The 15906-nt window shown below is 33.8% G+C and overlaps 1 protein-coding gene across 3 annotated transcripts in view; it reads right to left on the bottom strand.

Moving 5' to 3' along the window:
• Window positions 1-15906, bottom strand: part of mtt (mangetout) — a 194531-nt gene that overhangs the window by 17486 nt on the left and 161139 nt on the right. For all 3 annotated transcript variants that reach the window (XM_066289203.1, XM_066289213.1, XM_066289223.1), the window contains 2 exons: window positions 10716-10884; window positions 5782-5885 (listed from right to left, as the gene is read on the bottom strand). In XM_066289203.1, coding sequence (XP_066145300.1) covers window positions 5782-5885; window positions 10716-10884 — 273 coding nt within the window. The remainder of the gene's footprint in view (window positions 1-5781; window positions 5886-10715; window positions 10885-15906) is intronic.

Raw genomic sequence — 15906 nt, 5'->3', positions numbered from 1 at the left:
GAATTCAGCATCGAATTCTATGTTTTATGTAGCATGTCCTATGCTCAAACTTAATAGTTATCGAGAAATTTACGTCTGAATATGTCAAAACCCAATCAGGGGTCTGGCTATTTTTTTCTGTTTTTTTTTGTGTGGGCCCATGTCGATGATATTTTCCGACGATAATTTCTTTAATATTTAAATGATCTATGGGTGCGTCTACCATTGCTATCTCAGAAATGGTGAGTGTTATAAAGTCGGCCAAATCCTAAAACGATTACTTTTTTGGGGCTCTCCTCAACATGCTGTTCGTAACATGTCTTGGATCGTCATTAATGGTGAATGAGACAGTCATCAAATTTTTTACTTATCAGAATTTCTACGCTCTGATGCCAACCACTAATTCGGATTGTTCTTTAGGTTCGATGATTGTTCTCTAGATCTATTTTTTCTGCAAAAAGTATATCTGATAATTATTTAGTAGGATGCATCATTTTCGAGTTTATTAAATAATAAAGTATTTAAAATCGTTAGCCCATATATGTACTACATAGTACGTACTAACTTGAAAACGAAACATTTTACGAGATCATTACAAGATACACTTTATGTGGAAAAAATACCATAACACCTAAAAACAGTGAAAATTAGTGGTTAGCATCAGTAATATTACAGCAAATTTTATTACTTTGTGGTTGTGTTTTTTTTGTTATTCTGGTCCATTACACTATAATTGAAAAGTAACTTATTTTCTTTATATTAACTTTCGTGTTGTTCGCTTTGTTCGTATCTTTCGGTTGAGTTAATTAACGATTTTCTAAAATTAATTACTCTCCTATGACTTGAAATTTTAACTTTAAAATGAATGTATATTGCAAGGCTTTTCTTATAAATCTATGCGATAAAGCTATAACGTCGTCATGACCATCGTAAACAAAAACGATCCCAAAAAGAATGGAATATAAAAGTGATCGTAATAATTTTTGAAATTATGTCGTAAAACTATACTTCGATTTTAGTGGCCTTTAGAAGTGATATACACAGGGACGGGTCCCTAAAACCTTCCTATACGTAAGGAATAGCAACTTAATAACGTCAAATCATTGTGACTTCTTTATTGAAACATATAAGAAACGAAAGGAACGTTCGTAAATTAATTTTCGTACTTTTGTTCTTCCTTTGTAGGCTGTGAAAAATAACAAAATCTTCCCGTCTGCGAGTTACAAGGAGATCGATAGTAAATAAAACATTAAATATTTTTGAGTGTTAAAATAGAACATCAATTGCGACAGATCATCCCATCAAAACAACTTTGTCCAAGGAAGTTTCCAGTTATAAAGCTGTCAATAAAATGAGAAAGCTCGTCTAACAAAGTTATGTTTTCATATCCTTTCTCAGGCAGAATGTATAAAATATCCTATTACGGGATATATCGAGTAAATAGGATACAGTTTCCGATCATGTATTATGCATTAAAGGAATACGTTTAAGTGACGTTTTATGTTGATTTCTTGAAAAAATAAAGTTCATAAAGTACCAGAAGCTTAACGAAAACTACTTAAACTTTGAAAATTTTAATAACATTTTTAACTGTATCAGAAGTTCTTGAAAGCACGTGCAACATGTTGAAAATACGATGCTCAGCGGAAACCGTTTTATTCTGCATCGCTCAAAAAGACAAGTCCAACGTACGAATAATAGAAAATATATTTTTGAAAGCATTTTATTTATTTTTATATTATTTTATTATTATCTCATAATCTTTTAATTATATATTTAAAACTCAAACTAATGCCCCGTTTCTGGTGTAATTATAGTCACATCTGTTACGATCCTTAACAAGGCTAAATGAACAACTTAATTCATTATTTATTAAATATCTTCCTTTAGAAGATTGTGGTATACATTATTTTTTATTATACCGACGAGAAACCAACAAAGTAACACGGATTTTTACGTCCTTCCATTTTTGTTATTAAACCGTACCGTTATGCTTTTATAGCGTTTTCTTGACTCACTTTGAAAATGTTGGATGCATTTCTGACTGATAAAAAGTAAAAACTTCTCCTATCACGTTGGGAATTTCAAAGTTCTGCTCTGCTTCAAACGCGTGTAATAAGCATAAATAAAAATTTGATAAATTATCTTTCATAGGACGCCTTTTGCAGCGCAAAACGTTTTAAATAATGACAAATATTAAATTTGAGTTCTACGAGGATCAGACGGGAAATCGATGGATCTGGCAATTTTCTAAATTAAACTCAGTGTGCCAGAGTGTAAAATTTCATTTTATGCATTCAACTTTTTGGTTTTCTATGCAAATCTAGGAAATACAATTTCTCGGCATTTCGATTTAGGACGAAATTGCATTAGATTGGATTTGTATCGGCTTTTGCTCTATTAATCGACAGGAACATTATGCGAGATGTTCAAATTGCACGAACGTGCGGGTCTTTGAGATTTCTGAACTCCGGTTTCCAACTTTCGCCTTGAAAGTACATGCGAAGAACGACATCAAAAACGAAACTTTAAAAAAGGGAATTTAATTTAGTTCTTGGAACGGGTAAAACTTTGTGAAGCTGGCCATTTTGTGTGCCTAACCCTCTCAAACGGATGTATCATTCATTTGGTCAATTTCACGGTTAAAGACATCAAGTTTAAACTAAGTTTTAGGATAGGAATGTAATTGGGTTGTTACTGAGCCAATTTCGGTTGGAACTTTACCTAAATGTTTTCAATTTGAGCAGTTATTTTCACCTCTTAAACTAGGTCCACTATAAAGCCCTCGAGATCATCTTTTATACATTAGATAAAGTGAGAGGAAATAAAACTTTTTGACGAAGTGCTACTCAGTAATGAATGTACTATTCATAACAATGCTCAAATATGAATAGACACAAATTTTTTTCGTTACTGTTGTGATTTGAATCTACATGAATACTGTGTGTAGGGGAATAGTCGGCTCATATTTAATTGGACTGTGGCTTTTTGAAGGATTTTTATATGGCATGATGTTTTTAAATTACTTTTTACACCAACTTCCATTGTTATTAAAAGAAATCTCTTTTATTATTAAAACAACCATGTCGCTTCAATTAGATGGCGCTTCGCCTCATTATTATCGCGAGGTTCTGCAGTTTTTAAATGTGGATTTTTAGAACAGGTGGATTGAGAGAAATGGATTTCTAAATTGGCCTCCCGGATGTCCGGAGATAACTCCGTTAGATTGCTTTATGTGGGGATACACAAAAAGAATTGTCTACAATATGCGTCCGACAATTCTATATAATATGAAAATTGACATGAAAGACGAGTTTGAAACTATCACCCCGCAAATTTTCTCCAGAGTTAGCAGTAATTAAAAAAAAAGAATTTCTAAACGCCTGAAAATGGATCATCCTTGAATTCGCTCCTGTTTTATGTCATATTTGATATGTGATTTAGAACTTTTAATTAAGAAACACTAAATGGTGCCAAGAATAATTATTTAGTGCAGTCTGTAAAAAGGCGAAAACTTAGTTATGAATTTCCTAACCATTCCACCATTAATTAGGTAACTAAAAATTACATTTCCTAAAAAGTAACAAAATATTGCGTTGTATTTAATTAATTAAGCTATACTCTTTTAAAGCTCTTATTTGGTTAGTTTTAATTTTTGGGCCCCCCTGTGTAAGATGGCAAGATTTTTATGAGTGATATACAAAATATGATCTACCGTTACACCTCACTGTAAATTATGTTTAAATACCTTAAATACTTCTTAAGTATTTAAAACATGAAAATTAGGTTAGATTTTGATCAAATTAAAATTATTTAAAAAACCTGAACTTTTAGGTATTATAAACCTTGTTAAGACTGACACTTATTTTGATCTGAAAATTAAAAAAAGCAATAACATATAGGGGGTTCCATAAAAAACACAACTTTGATACTTTTAGGGATTTTGGGATGTCTTGTATAATATGAAAATAATTTTAAAAAGTAACCATAATAGGCTCTTATATATTCCAAAAGTAAACCTTTTTGAAAGACTCGTATTTTTTCCATAATATTGCGTGTCGCATAGCGTCAATAACCCTGTATATTATACATTTTTTTAATTTCAAAATTTTAAAAATTTATCGTTACTCATCGTTCATTTAAATTACTTTTTGTTATTATTATGATTATTGTTTTTATGAAGAGTTCAGTCTTCGCTACAGATCAGGAGACTTAGCCGGCCATACAAATAAAACCAAACATCTGTCAAATTATCTTCACAAAAACCCATAATTTTAAGATCGGCCATTTCTTGACTAGAAAACGCCCTTATCTATCTCAATTGACACTTAAAAAATTTTTGATACATTTTTATTATATTTTCCACAAGAGGCATCAACGTTCATATCGACAAGTATCCATAATATTTATCGAAGGGATGACAAATTGGTGTTCTGTATTAGAAAAGAAAATAAGTTTTTTCGGTGTGAAACGTTAACGGTACGAGAAATTACCAAGAGATAGAAAAATTCGAGAAAGGGTTAATGTATTATCTGAAAAAAAAACCAATACGATGCAGCCACCTAGTGAAAAGTTCTGGCCATATTTGTACGAAGATAGCTACTAACTTACCATTGCGAATAAACATGAATGTTACATGAAAACAATTCATGTAGTAATGAATAAATGCACAATGGGTCTTAATGAAATTTTTGATCGAAAATAGCATCTAACCGAAAGAATTTTTTCAAATAATTTTTGAACCAAATCTTAATCTATTGACCCAAATAATTTTCTGATACCATTTTTGGGACATGCTGTAGAAGAAGCTCTTAATTTTGTAGAGATCTAACATTGGCGGTATCTCATATTTTCCTAAGTTTTTTTCTCTTTAATGTCTATTTTCAAGTTCTGTTTACATTTAGTAGCCTTGTTTCAATGACTTTACTTATCCACGCTTGTACAAGAAGTTTGGTTAAGTATAGAATCAATGATCGAGGAGTATTGCACCCAGCATTGCGTTTTGTAAGTTTGTACTCCATTTTGGTAAAATTTTCTACAAGTCCATAATGACGAAATCAGGAGGAACTAACGCCACCATGAATTCTTATTTTCCATCATTAAGTGCTCTGTCCGTTATCCTTTTAGATCGTTTTGGCTTATTTTATCCTTCTGGGTTTAATATTTCTATCTTTATTGCGCCACCAATTTAATTATGGTTTTTGACCTCTTCCTTGCCTCGCCATTAAAAATAATTATGTTTGGCTTTTTTATCCTGTCGTTGTTAGCAGAATTCAGGAATTTTTATACTAACGTATGAATTTACTGTATGATTAAAACATAAATAAATAAATTCTTTGATGAACTTTTAAAACAAACATTTTCGACGATAAATCTGTAACGTTTTATTAAACTTCCTGTCATCCCAAAAGACGCAAAATTGCATCATCTGTGAAAGGTTTCAGCGGTGCAATTTTGCGTCTTTTGGCTCAAAACAGAATTTAATCGAGTGTCACAAATTTATCGATTAACTTTTCCCATCAAAACCATATCCAACAATAACAATTTTCAATTTTTACACAAAAGTGCTGAAAATCCATTTAGAATTTCCTTTTTTTTAAGTGTAGATTAACCCAGATCAGCAGTTTTGTTAAGTAGAATTTAGGGGGAAAGTTTGACCTTTGCTTAATGGGGCAAAAATAAGGGAGAAGATTAAAAAAAAAAAGGGATGACAACCGTGTTCCAAGGAAATCTATTATAACGCCCTCAAATGGTACATTTAAACTTTGATCTCTTTTAAGTCATGTTGAAAAGATTACTTACCCGTGAAACTAACATTGTGCAGGTACTTCAATAACTCACTTCCTTTGGTAGGTTTCATCGCTTCACATAGACCCGGTTTTCTGCAGACGTGTGCGTGGAGATCTCTGAAAAAGTTAGAGAGGAACTGAAGCTGGAAATTCACAATTCTCTGGTGGAAAAAAAATTATTTCTGTATTTATTCTCCTTTATCGTAAAAGCTTTCTGTCTTCTCTCGTTTCTGGCGAATCAGACAAATTCCGTTTAACACGCGAACCCTTAGAAAAATTATTGCTTTCGCTATATCAATAAGTTTTCCGTAAATCTCAGTCTATCCTGAATGATCCGGCAAAGAACCGATATATTTATGGTCGTTTTCGTGGATGTCCAGTGCCGGTATGAAGAAACTGAGGATTTTTGAGTAAAATATCGTGCAAAGTGGAAAATACTGAGCCTTTTTCACACTTTTAGAGCTTTATCAAAAACGATATTTTGCGACCTAGAAAGACAGCTTGAAAAAAAGAAAACGTTTTTGTAAATGGTGTTCAAATATTTACGTGTTGTCCCACAATAAACAAGTAATTTAATATTTTTATATGAGTAAATAAGAGACGCAGCTCTATCGACTTGTTCCCTAAAGCTGTGTTATTAGCAAAAATGTTTTCTTACGAAAGAGACACGGGGAACTTTTCAAAAGTTGTTCGTAATACAGGGAGGAAATTAAGTCTCGTAAACAAAATTATTTTATTCCACTTCCATGTTTCCAGTTTTTATTTTGGCAAATAAGCCACTTCGAAGATATCAATTTTATTGTCCGCGACTTTATAGCTGGTTGCTGTATTCTATATTCTATCGCAGTAAGTTTAGATTACGAAGCAAAATGAGAATATGAACTATCTACAAACAAAAACATAAGAATGTACGTTATATAGAGGTCTTTTATATTGAGTATCAAGAGCCAAATTTGAAATTAATAGAAATCTAATTTTACATTTATCAAAATTCAATCACTTTATGTGTATATATATACTGCATGGCATAAAAAAGAGAACACCCCCTAAAAATGGTTTTAATTAAATCATTTTTGGTATGCATTTTGGTATATGAGAACACAAAAAACGATTAAATTTTCAGCCATATTTATTAATTTATATAGTTATCAGGAATATTAATTTTTTTTTACTATTAAAAATGCAATAAAATATCAACAATATGATTGCAAAATATCATTTATGGGTGTAGAAGGTGCTTTTAGATTAATCAAATATACCTAGAAGCAGAATGAAGCAAAATTTTCATCAAATGAGCGAGTTTGAGAGAGGTCAAATTTGTGGGCTTACGAGAGGTTGGTAGATCATTTAGGAATATCGCTACTAGATTGAACTCTAGTGTAAACAATATAGTGAGATGTTGTCAGGCATGGTTTCAAGAAGAGCAAACAGACAGAAGAAGAGATACTGGACTATTTTGAAAAACTACAGGACGCCAAGATCGCCATCTTCGAATTATGGTTCAAAGAGACAGGTTCGTCTCATCGTGAACGCTGGCGGATCAGTGGTTTGCTGAGTATGGAAAGCCCACTGGGATTCGAATCCTTTATCGCCGGATAATAAGTTCTGGACTGATTTCCTACCATCCCCATCTTGTGTTACATCTCACCCTAAATCAGCGTTAAAACCGACTGTAGTAGTGCAAAGAACGGATATATTGGAATCTAGAATGGGATAACATCGTGTTCAGGCACGAATCCAGATTATGTTTGGGTTTGCATGATGGTCGGAGAAGAGTAAGAAGAAGACAGGGTGAAAGACGGGATACTCAGTTTACAGTACAGAAACGTGACCATCAGATTGTTGGGGTAATGGTTTGAGGTGCTATTGCATATGAAAGCAGGTCACCTTTACTTTTCATTAGAGGCAGTATAATAGTCCAACGATAAATTTTAGAATTCTCGGAATCTTATTTCGTGCCTTATCCGGAAACTCTTGTTAATTAAGTTTTCCAACAAGACAATGCATGATCACATATGGCTAGGGTGACTATAGACTTCTTTCAACAAAATGCAATCAATTTGCCATCTTGACCACCTCGACCTCCAGATCTCTCACCGATTGAACATATATGGGATATTGTAGATAGAAGTTTGCATAATTTACCTCTGCCCCCACAAACCCTAGCGGCGCTATGTCATGCTGTCCAGTTAGCCCGGAATGGGATCCCTCGAGCAGACATCAATCACCTAATTAGAAACATGCTTAGACGTGTACAGGAATGTATAAGACACTACGGAAGACCGACAAATTTTAATTTTTTCTTGGTTTTTAACAATTAAATTTGTCCAGTTTTTTAATGCAGTATTTTTTTAAATGTAAGAAACATGAATACCAAAAATTATTTAAATAAAACCATTTTTACAAGGTTTCTTTTCTATGGCACGCAATATATTTTACATTCATTTTTCTTGTTTTATGAATAGATTTTAATTAGGTGAAAAGAAATCCCATTCTTTCGCTGTTGGTAAATAATCCACCTCGGAGCTATCAATTTCGTTATTTGTCAGCAAATTTCGCAGCTGATTTCATAAAATATTTTACATCTTTCCAGGAGCTGCAAGAAATGGCAGTGAACATTGCCAACTTGTATAAAATTCGCAATAACGAAAGTAGCTACGGTTCCGGAACTTTTTCGATGGTTTCATAATGTCTGTGGTTATTCCTTTTTGTTTGCAAGGACAAGCGAACGGGTTTAGTTAAATGAAAACATTTAAAATATAGTTTTTCTGTCAGAATTGTTAAAGTTGCAAATAAGAGTTATACTGAATAAGTGTAGAACTAATCGAAAAATTTATGAAATTCGAAGATATAAAAAGTATCGAGAAGGAAAAATAGTAAAGAACAGAGCGACTAAAAAAACACGGGGAAGTGCGAGCCAGAAAGATAATCAACGAAAAGTCCAAAGACAGGTAAAAAGAAAAAAATAGATGAAGGATGGAACGAAACTGAAGATTAAAGATTGAGCCGTTTATAATACCATTTATGCATAATATGTTGTTTTTAGTAAATCGAAAATTTTAAATCATATAATGAATCACTTTTCTATTAAAAATATTTAAAATAAGACTTGCAAAGTTAATTTGTTGTCATTTTTTGATGATTTTTAATTTTTTTTTCTTGTTTCATAACAGTCCAGCGAAGTCCAACTTTTGTTTTTTAAATGCAATTCTGTACTTACGACTTGTTTTATGGAATATACACTCATTTGAGCATACAGATATTCAAAATTTTATAAGAACTAGAAAAGAAATATTTTGAGAAAAAATTATTTTTCTTATTTTATTGAAAAAAATAAATTCAATCAGAAAAGCCAAATAACAAAAATTTTCTGAGTATGTTTTAAATACCAAGCCAATAGCATTCCGGGAATTCCAACTTTTAGTTTAAAGAAAAGCAGTACCAATTTTTTCGTTGGTGAAATAGAGTAGCAAGCTCGGTAACCTGATTTAAATTCCTGCGACTTTTTCTTTTAAAGCCATTTAAAAGATAAAATTTATAAAGAGCAGCTAAATAACGTAGATGACTCATATCGTTGGTATAATGCAATCGATCAGGCAAAATACGTATGTTCAAGTGAGAGAATCGTTCATGCAAAGAATAAAAATGTGTTTGGATAACGATGGAAGTCATTTTGAACAAGCGCTTTGAACATTAGATAAGAATTCATTCTTATAACAGTAATTTGCTATTTTGCTTTTTTAATTGAATTTCGTTTTTCTAATAAAAGGAAAATAATTTTTTCTAGAAATTTTCCTTGTAAAAAAAGGTCAAGGTCGTCAAAACCGAAAACGAATTAATCTGGTAACTTTTACTTGAAACTTGTTTTGATAGAAAAATTATTTCCATGTTCCACATATATGACGGAGCTTGTACGTTTTCCAGAGAAACTTTAATTCATAATGGAATTAGGACATTAATTTTTTGTTCTCAACACAAAGCCACAGCAATTTGTCCAACGAGGCCAGTTGTATAGTTTTTAAGCCGGCGATTCACTGATTTTATCTTTTCCTGTTTGCAAAGAAGAGCTTTTCTGGGTTTCTCTTTCATACGGAAAACATCCACATCTGGTGCGTTTTGAACGTCATCGCCTCACATTCCTCGTTTCCTCGTAGAGCACTGAAAACAGGAAACTATGATCCGTGTCCGTGACCGTAATCCAGTTTCTGAGTTGTCTGATGCAATTACGTCATTAAGGGACCGAAACGTCCGCTGTAACATAAAACAGACGACGAAATTGCTCAAGTTTCTAAATCCCTAGAAATCGGATCCGAGAAAAAGATTGAAGGGACGCTTTTACCGTGGTTTGAATATTGCGGACCGGATACAAAATTATAAACTGCAGTACGAAGACCAGAGAAATTTCTTTTCAGTCGCAGTTTTACAATCAGAGCTGAAACCTGATTTTAATTCAAAGTTGATAATTTTGAGTTTTAATTCCAGTGCAAAAATTAATTTCGCAGGGTCTTGATTGAGAAAGCTCCTCTTCAACGAAAATTGTTGTATAAAATTTATTTCGCGCAATGCTGCTGGAAACTTGTTTCCAGGCAGGCGGTAGTAAAATTGCCGTCTATGTCAACAGATTACGTCAATAAGTGCTTCATTTGGAGTGTTATGGAGAGAACCTAAAAGCTTGTCATAAAAAAGTTCCTAATGGGACAATACCGGGAATATATAAGCGTTTTGATCTTAGACAAGCTTAACGAGAGCCTCTTTTACCTCTTACTCCGATGTTGTGACAAAAAGACTCTCTAAGAGACAAATGTACGAGTTTCTCCCTTTTTGTAGGTAAAATGTTAATATTTTTAAAAGATTGAAAAAGTCTATTTGTAGTGGTCGTGTAAAAGATACGGGTATGTTCGAAGCTTTAGTTGAACTGGAGATGATGATAAAGTAAAATCAACTCACCTTATTGCATAAGCAAAGGCCATGACAGCGTCAGAAACAAACTGCAGTTGGTCTTCAAACCTGGTATTCTCCTCTGTAAGTGTTTCATTACCTAAACAAGCCTTGAAGTTATTATAAGGTGTGCTGGGGCTGTTAGGAACCCGGCACTTGAATTGGTGCTCCCAAAATTCTGTAACAAAATTCAATTTCAAAGGTAAATCCTCGTTTTTGTAAAATATGAGCACGGGATTTCATCTAATAGCTTTCATCAAAGTTTCCCGAAGAAAGCTAATTTACCTTCCTTTCTCGATGTGCCGACGAGGGTAAATACCTCAAAGAAAATTAAAAAAGAGTAATAATATTTTAAATGGCTCTAATATTGTTGGGAGTGCGGGCTGCGTCTTAATTAGTCCACTTTTAATGGAGTTTGTGAGGTAATTTGCTTATAGTTGATGATGTGGGGTTGAACTTTTAAAAACTCGGAATTATTACGGAGGGATATGAAGAATTTCGCTTTATTTACTGGGAAGGTAAGGTTAATTCAATCTGAAGGTCTTCCGTGGGAAATGTACGTAATGTACGAATATCGCAACTAAAACAGCTGCAAATACATGTAGGGTTACGTAACTAACCCTGCGCTTTAGTTTCGTGTCTAGTCATTTTGTAAATATGCGTTAAGGGTAAGTTCGATAAGGATTAGACAGTAGGAATTACTTTTAAGTTAGAAATACCCCTTGAGACATGGCACTGGTAGGCATTGGCCAGAGCATGAGAATTTCCCATGCCATGTCTTGTCGATGTTGGAAATCCCCGCAATAAACCTTGTTGGTTTCACAGCTGCAGTTCCAATTCCCGGTTAAGACGCCACGGTTTGATGCGGCAAATGGTGCAGATGGCAGCCTGGTCAAGGTACGCCCATGGTCTATCACCATGGGTGTTGGTACTTAAGGATAGACAAGGCATGGAGGGCTCTTTTTCTTGCCCTTGTTTTTGGGATACGGTCGGTCATTGTAACGCAGTCGTCGTGTCCGCGCTAATTACATTCATTAGTCTGTATATTCCGTATTAATAAACGTAAACTTGTATACCTTCTCTCTGACCTGTGATTTCATTACAAAGATATAACCAACATCATATATCTAAAGTAGTATCAAAAACACCCGATACTACATACATTTTTATAAACTAATGGTAAATTTTTCAAACATAGTAGGTAAAATGCCTTTTCGTATATTCGTTAATCATATACAGGGTGAGGTTTAGAAAAATAGAAATGCCAATATTTTGAAAATTATGTCAGAAATGAAAAAATCCAAAAATACGTTTATTGTAACATGATGCGGGAAGATGATTAAGGGTATGATGTACTTCCCACCTTCTACTAAATGCACCCCATCCACCCAAGTAATTGTTTTCTAAATAGCACGAACGCGGTTGGTACATATCGTGCGGAAACCGTTTTAAATAAGTTTTTCAATGGTACCAAAGTTTCTCTGAATGGTACCTAAGTGGATTTACTAATGGATCTTGCATTTTAGGTATTATCGGCATATGCTTAACGGCGTAATTTCAGAAACTTTGGTAGTATTGAAAACCTTACTAAAATATTTTCCTACGATGTGTCGTAACCCTGTCCGAGCTATTAAAAAAATATATTTAGGGTGGCTGGGGTGCATTTGGTAGAAAGTAGTGAGTTCATCATACTCTCAATCATCTTTCAGCACCATATTATGGTAAATGCGTTTTCGGATTTTTCCATTGCCGGTATAATTATCAAGATATTGTCATCTACATTTTTTAAAAACCCACCCTGTAAGTCGTATATGGCAATCTCTCTGAGACTCGTAAAGAATCAAACAAAAACCACACCCCATTCAATCTCTGTTCTGCGTTAACATGCTTAATTACGTCATATAAAATTCTTAGTTAGGATCGCTTAAGTGCGACTGTCTTGGCGGCCGTTAAGATGTTGGTAGCAGTTCCCTCTTAAGTTATAGGCCACTTAAGCTAGCAACTTTCGAATTTAACCCCACGTAATTGAAAGTGCCATGATTTAACTTAATTGCCGGGTTGCTCGCGATGCCTCAGCATGGATGTGTCTCGGCTGCAATGCTTTTCAAGTTACACAACTTCGTCCGCATGTTTTCGTTATACAGTTTCACAATACTTAAAGATGAATTAGTTTGTGTCTGGCTTATAATAGTTGTCGGTTTGTGTTGACTTTACTATTTTGTCCAAGAATACCTCAGAAATTTCTCTCTAAAGAGTTTAAGAACTTGTTTGTTAGTTAAACATTTTATTTTCCACTCGTTTGTGCATTTGGTATTTCAATTAAATTAAACAAATATGCGTGTGTTGATCGTAAATTTCCGACGTTATGAAAATGCTGTTTGTTTTATAAATATGCAACAATGGGAGGTACCCTGTAGCAAAAACATTGTCAAAACCCTAACAAGCATTTATCAAAAACGAGTTTTATTTATTACTATACGACTGAATTAAAATTGTTCTATTGAATAATTTGCCCGAGTTCCCGGACTCATTAGCGAAACTTGCATAAATTTTAGCTTAAGTTTTAATATCTAACTGAAAAATGTGCACGAACCTGTATGATATCGAACCAAAATGAATTATGGAAAAATCGTTTCTAGTTTTTTTATAAGAATACGCAATGGATTGATTAACCGTTTCTTCGGAGGCAATTTAGTAGCGGAGTGAGGGATACCTATCGATCAACAATCTATAACCTTGTGACAATATAGAAAACATTGATAACGCGAGCCGTAAAAACGACAGTAAAATTTCCTAGTAACGAACTTATTTTCCAAACGACTTAGGAAAACTATTGAATTATGGGATAAGGGACAATAATTTATTAATCAGCAGTCAAGAGGAATTAAGCTGAAACAGATTGTTCAGGGGATGTTTCCCAAGAAGCATCCCCAGAATTGAACCGATCTTTCAGGATTTCTCACTGAGGCAAGTTATATCACTAAGGCTCAAATTATTAATGTGCTGTTTACTTTAACATAATAGTAAATTAGTTTGTACGAGAAGTTGACAGCACATTAATATTTTAAGGCCCAGTTTTTCAAACTCCTGCTAACTTTTCCACCAAGACGATTTCCATATATGCAACGAAATCAGAGCAGAGATTCAGTCAGTTTCTCCTTTTTTATTGAAATGGCTTCTTGGAAATCTACCAGGCACATGAAAAATCGGGCTTAACGTCATTTAAGTAAACAGTCGATTCTTGGATAAAATACTGAGGTATGACATCACGCAAAGTGGAACACGTCCTGAATAATGTTGTTCCCGAAATTGAATAACTCAATTGACAGAATTCCTTCATGTCGAAAACAGTGTCGCCTCGTTCTCCATTAAGTAGATTAAGTTACATTTGGCAGCAGCTGCTCGACAATGTAGTAATTTGAATCTATTTGAGTTGGATAGGACCAATCGGTTAAAAATTAAATCAACTCGATCCGTCCACTATAATGGAAAGCCGGAATTTAATTTGTACAAAATGAAGTTACGAACGAAGAGAAATCGGTTATTGGTCTGAATTTAGTCAATTTTTGCTCCAACGTCGGACGTGTGTTCTGCAAATTTCAACACGAATGTACGGCGAAGCACTTAAATAGAATTAAAAAATATGTGTTCGAGTTTTCGTATAGTGGACATTTTAAGTACCTGTTTTTAATGGTCTTTAACCCAATTTTCTCTTTTCCCGTTCGGTGTTTCAAGGCAATTTTCATGATTATCATCTAAGATATACAGGGTAGTCCACTTTTTTTCTAGCAGGATTTTAACAGATGGTAGAAAAATTCATTTTAAGTAGAAAATTTCATGTCGACATACGCTCATCAACTTTTCGTTTTCGAGATATTGGGCGTTGAAAACTTAAAAACATTTTCGATTATTTTTTATAATAGTCCAACCTCTGGAGATATTTAAATCAAATTTGGTGTACTGCATCACATTGTATGCTGCCGTATTCAGTAATTATATCACGGCCCATGAGCAACCAGTGCCGGAGTTGTGGGATTTTAGTACCACGAAATTCAATAAATTACTAACACGGTCGTGTCTAAAATCAAAGTTCACTTTTTTCTGAATGAGTAATTCATTCTCTACAGAAAGCGTCTCTTGACATTTTTTCGTATCTGGTGCCGTTGCGTAGTAAATATGTATTTTTTTATTAGATAGAACATAGTTTTAATTAAAAACATTGCTCATATAAATGGTTTTCTTGTTGACGATACCTATTGCATAATTAAAAGTGAAAAACAGCTACAAAAATTCACTTAATTTAAAGTAGGTATTCAAAACTCGAACTACTTTGTTGTACACATAATTCACAGTGACGTTTAATGGATCTTAGAGCAACAATTAAATTATGATTTTGCCATTCAGTGCACGCATCTCTAATGCGGTCAATAAGTTTTTCACTTGTTTGCACAGGAGTTGCATACATTTGTTTTTTTTTAATTCGCAAACAAAAAAGTCCAACGGGGTTAGGTCGGGGGAACGTGGAGCCTAAGCCACAGGCCCTCTTCGTTCAATCGATCTTCCCGGAAAGCTGTGGTCCAACCAGTGCCTTGTATTTTTATGAAAATGAGTGGGACCACCAAGTTGGAATCAACCTATTATTCTCAAATTCAGCGGATCTTTATCTAACAAAGTTGATTTTATACAGGACGCTATTAGTAATTTATTGGATTTTATGGTGGTAAAACTTCACAACTCCGGCGCTGGTAGCTCGTGGGCTGTGATAGCATTTCTGAATACGGCAGCACACGTGATGGTGTACAGCAAATTTGGTTTAAATATCTCCAGAGATTGGAGTATCATAAAAAAATAATAGAAAATATTTTTAAGTTTTCAAACGTCCAGTACCTTTAAAACGATGCGTTTATGGGTATGTTTTGATATGGAATTTTCTTCTTAAAATAAGCTTTTTTATCGACTGTTAAAGTCCTACTAGAAAAAAGTGGACCACCCTGTATTATCCCATTGGTTCAAATGTGTTTTCATCAGGCAATTCGCCATTAAAGAAATCCGACGATCTGCATAATTTCTAGGTAACTCTTCACCAAACTCGACTTCGTAGCACGTCCCCCAATTTCCATAATTTGGTCATCAGCCCGCCGGAGGCCTCATAATGATGCCGCAGAGAAGTTTATCTAAATGTTATTGTTATTCTAATGAT

The sequence above is a fragment of the Euwallacea fornicatus genome, chromosome 1, assembly GCF_040115645.1.
Source record: "Euwallacea fornicatus isolate EFF26 chromosome 1, ASM4011564v1, whole genome shotgun sequence".
In the NCBI taxonomy this organism is placed as follows: Eukaryota; Metazoa; Arthropoda; class Insecta; order Coleoptera; family Curculionidae; genus Euwallacea; species Euwallacea fornicatus.
The sequence above is the reverse complement of the archived record's forward strand: the minus strand, read 5'-3'. Positions and strand labels throughout refer to the sequence as shown.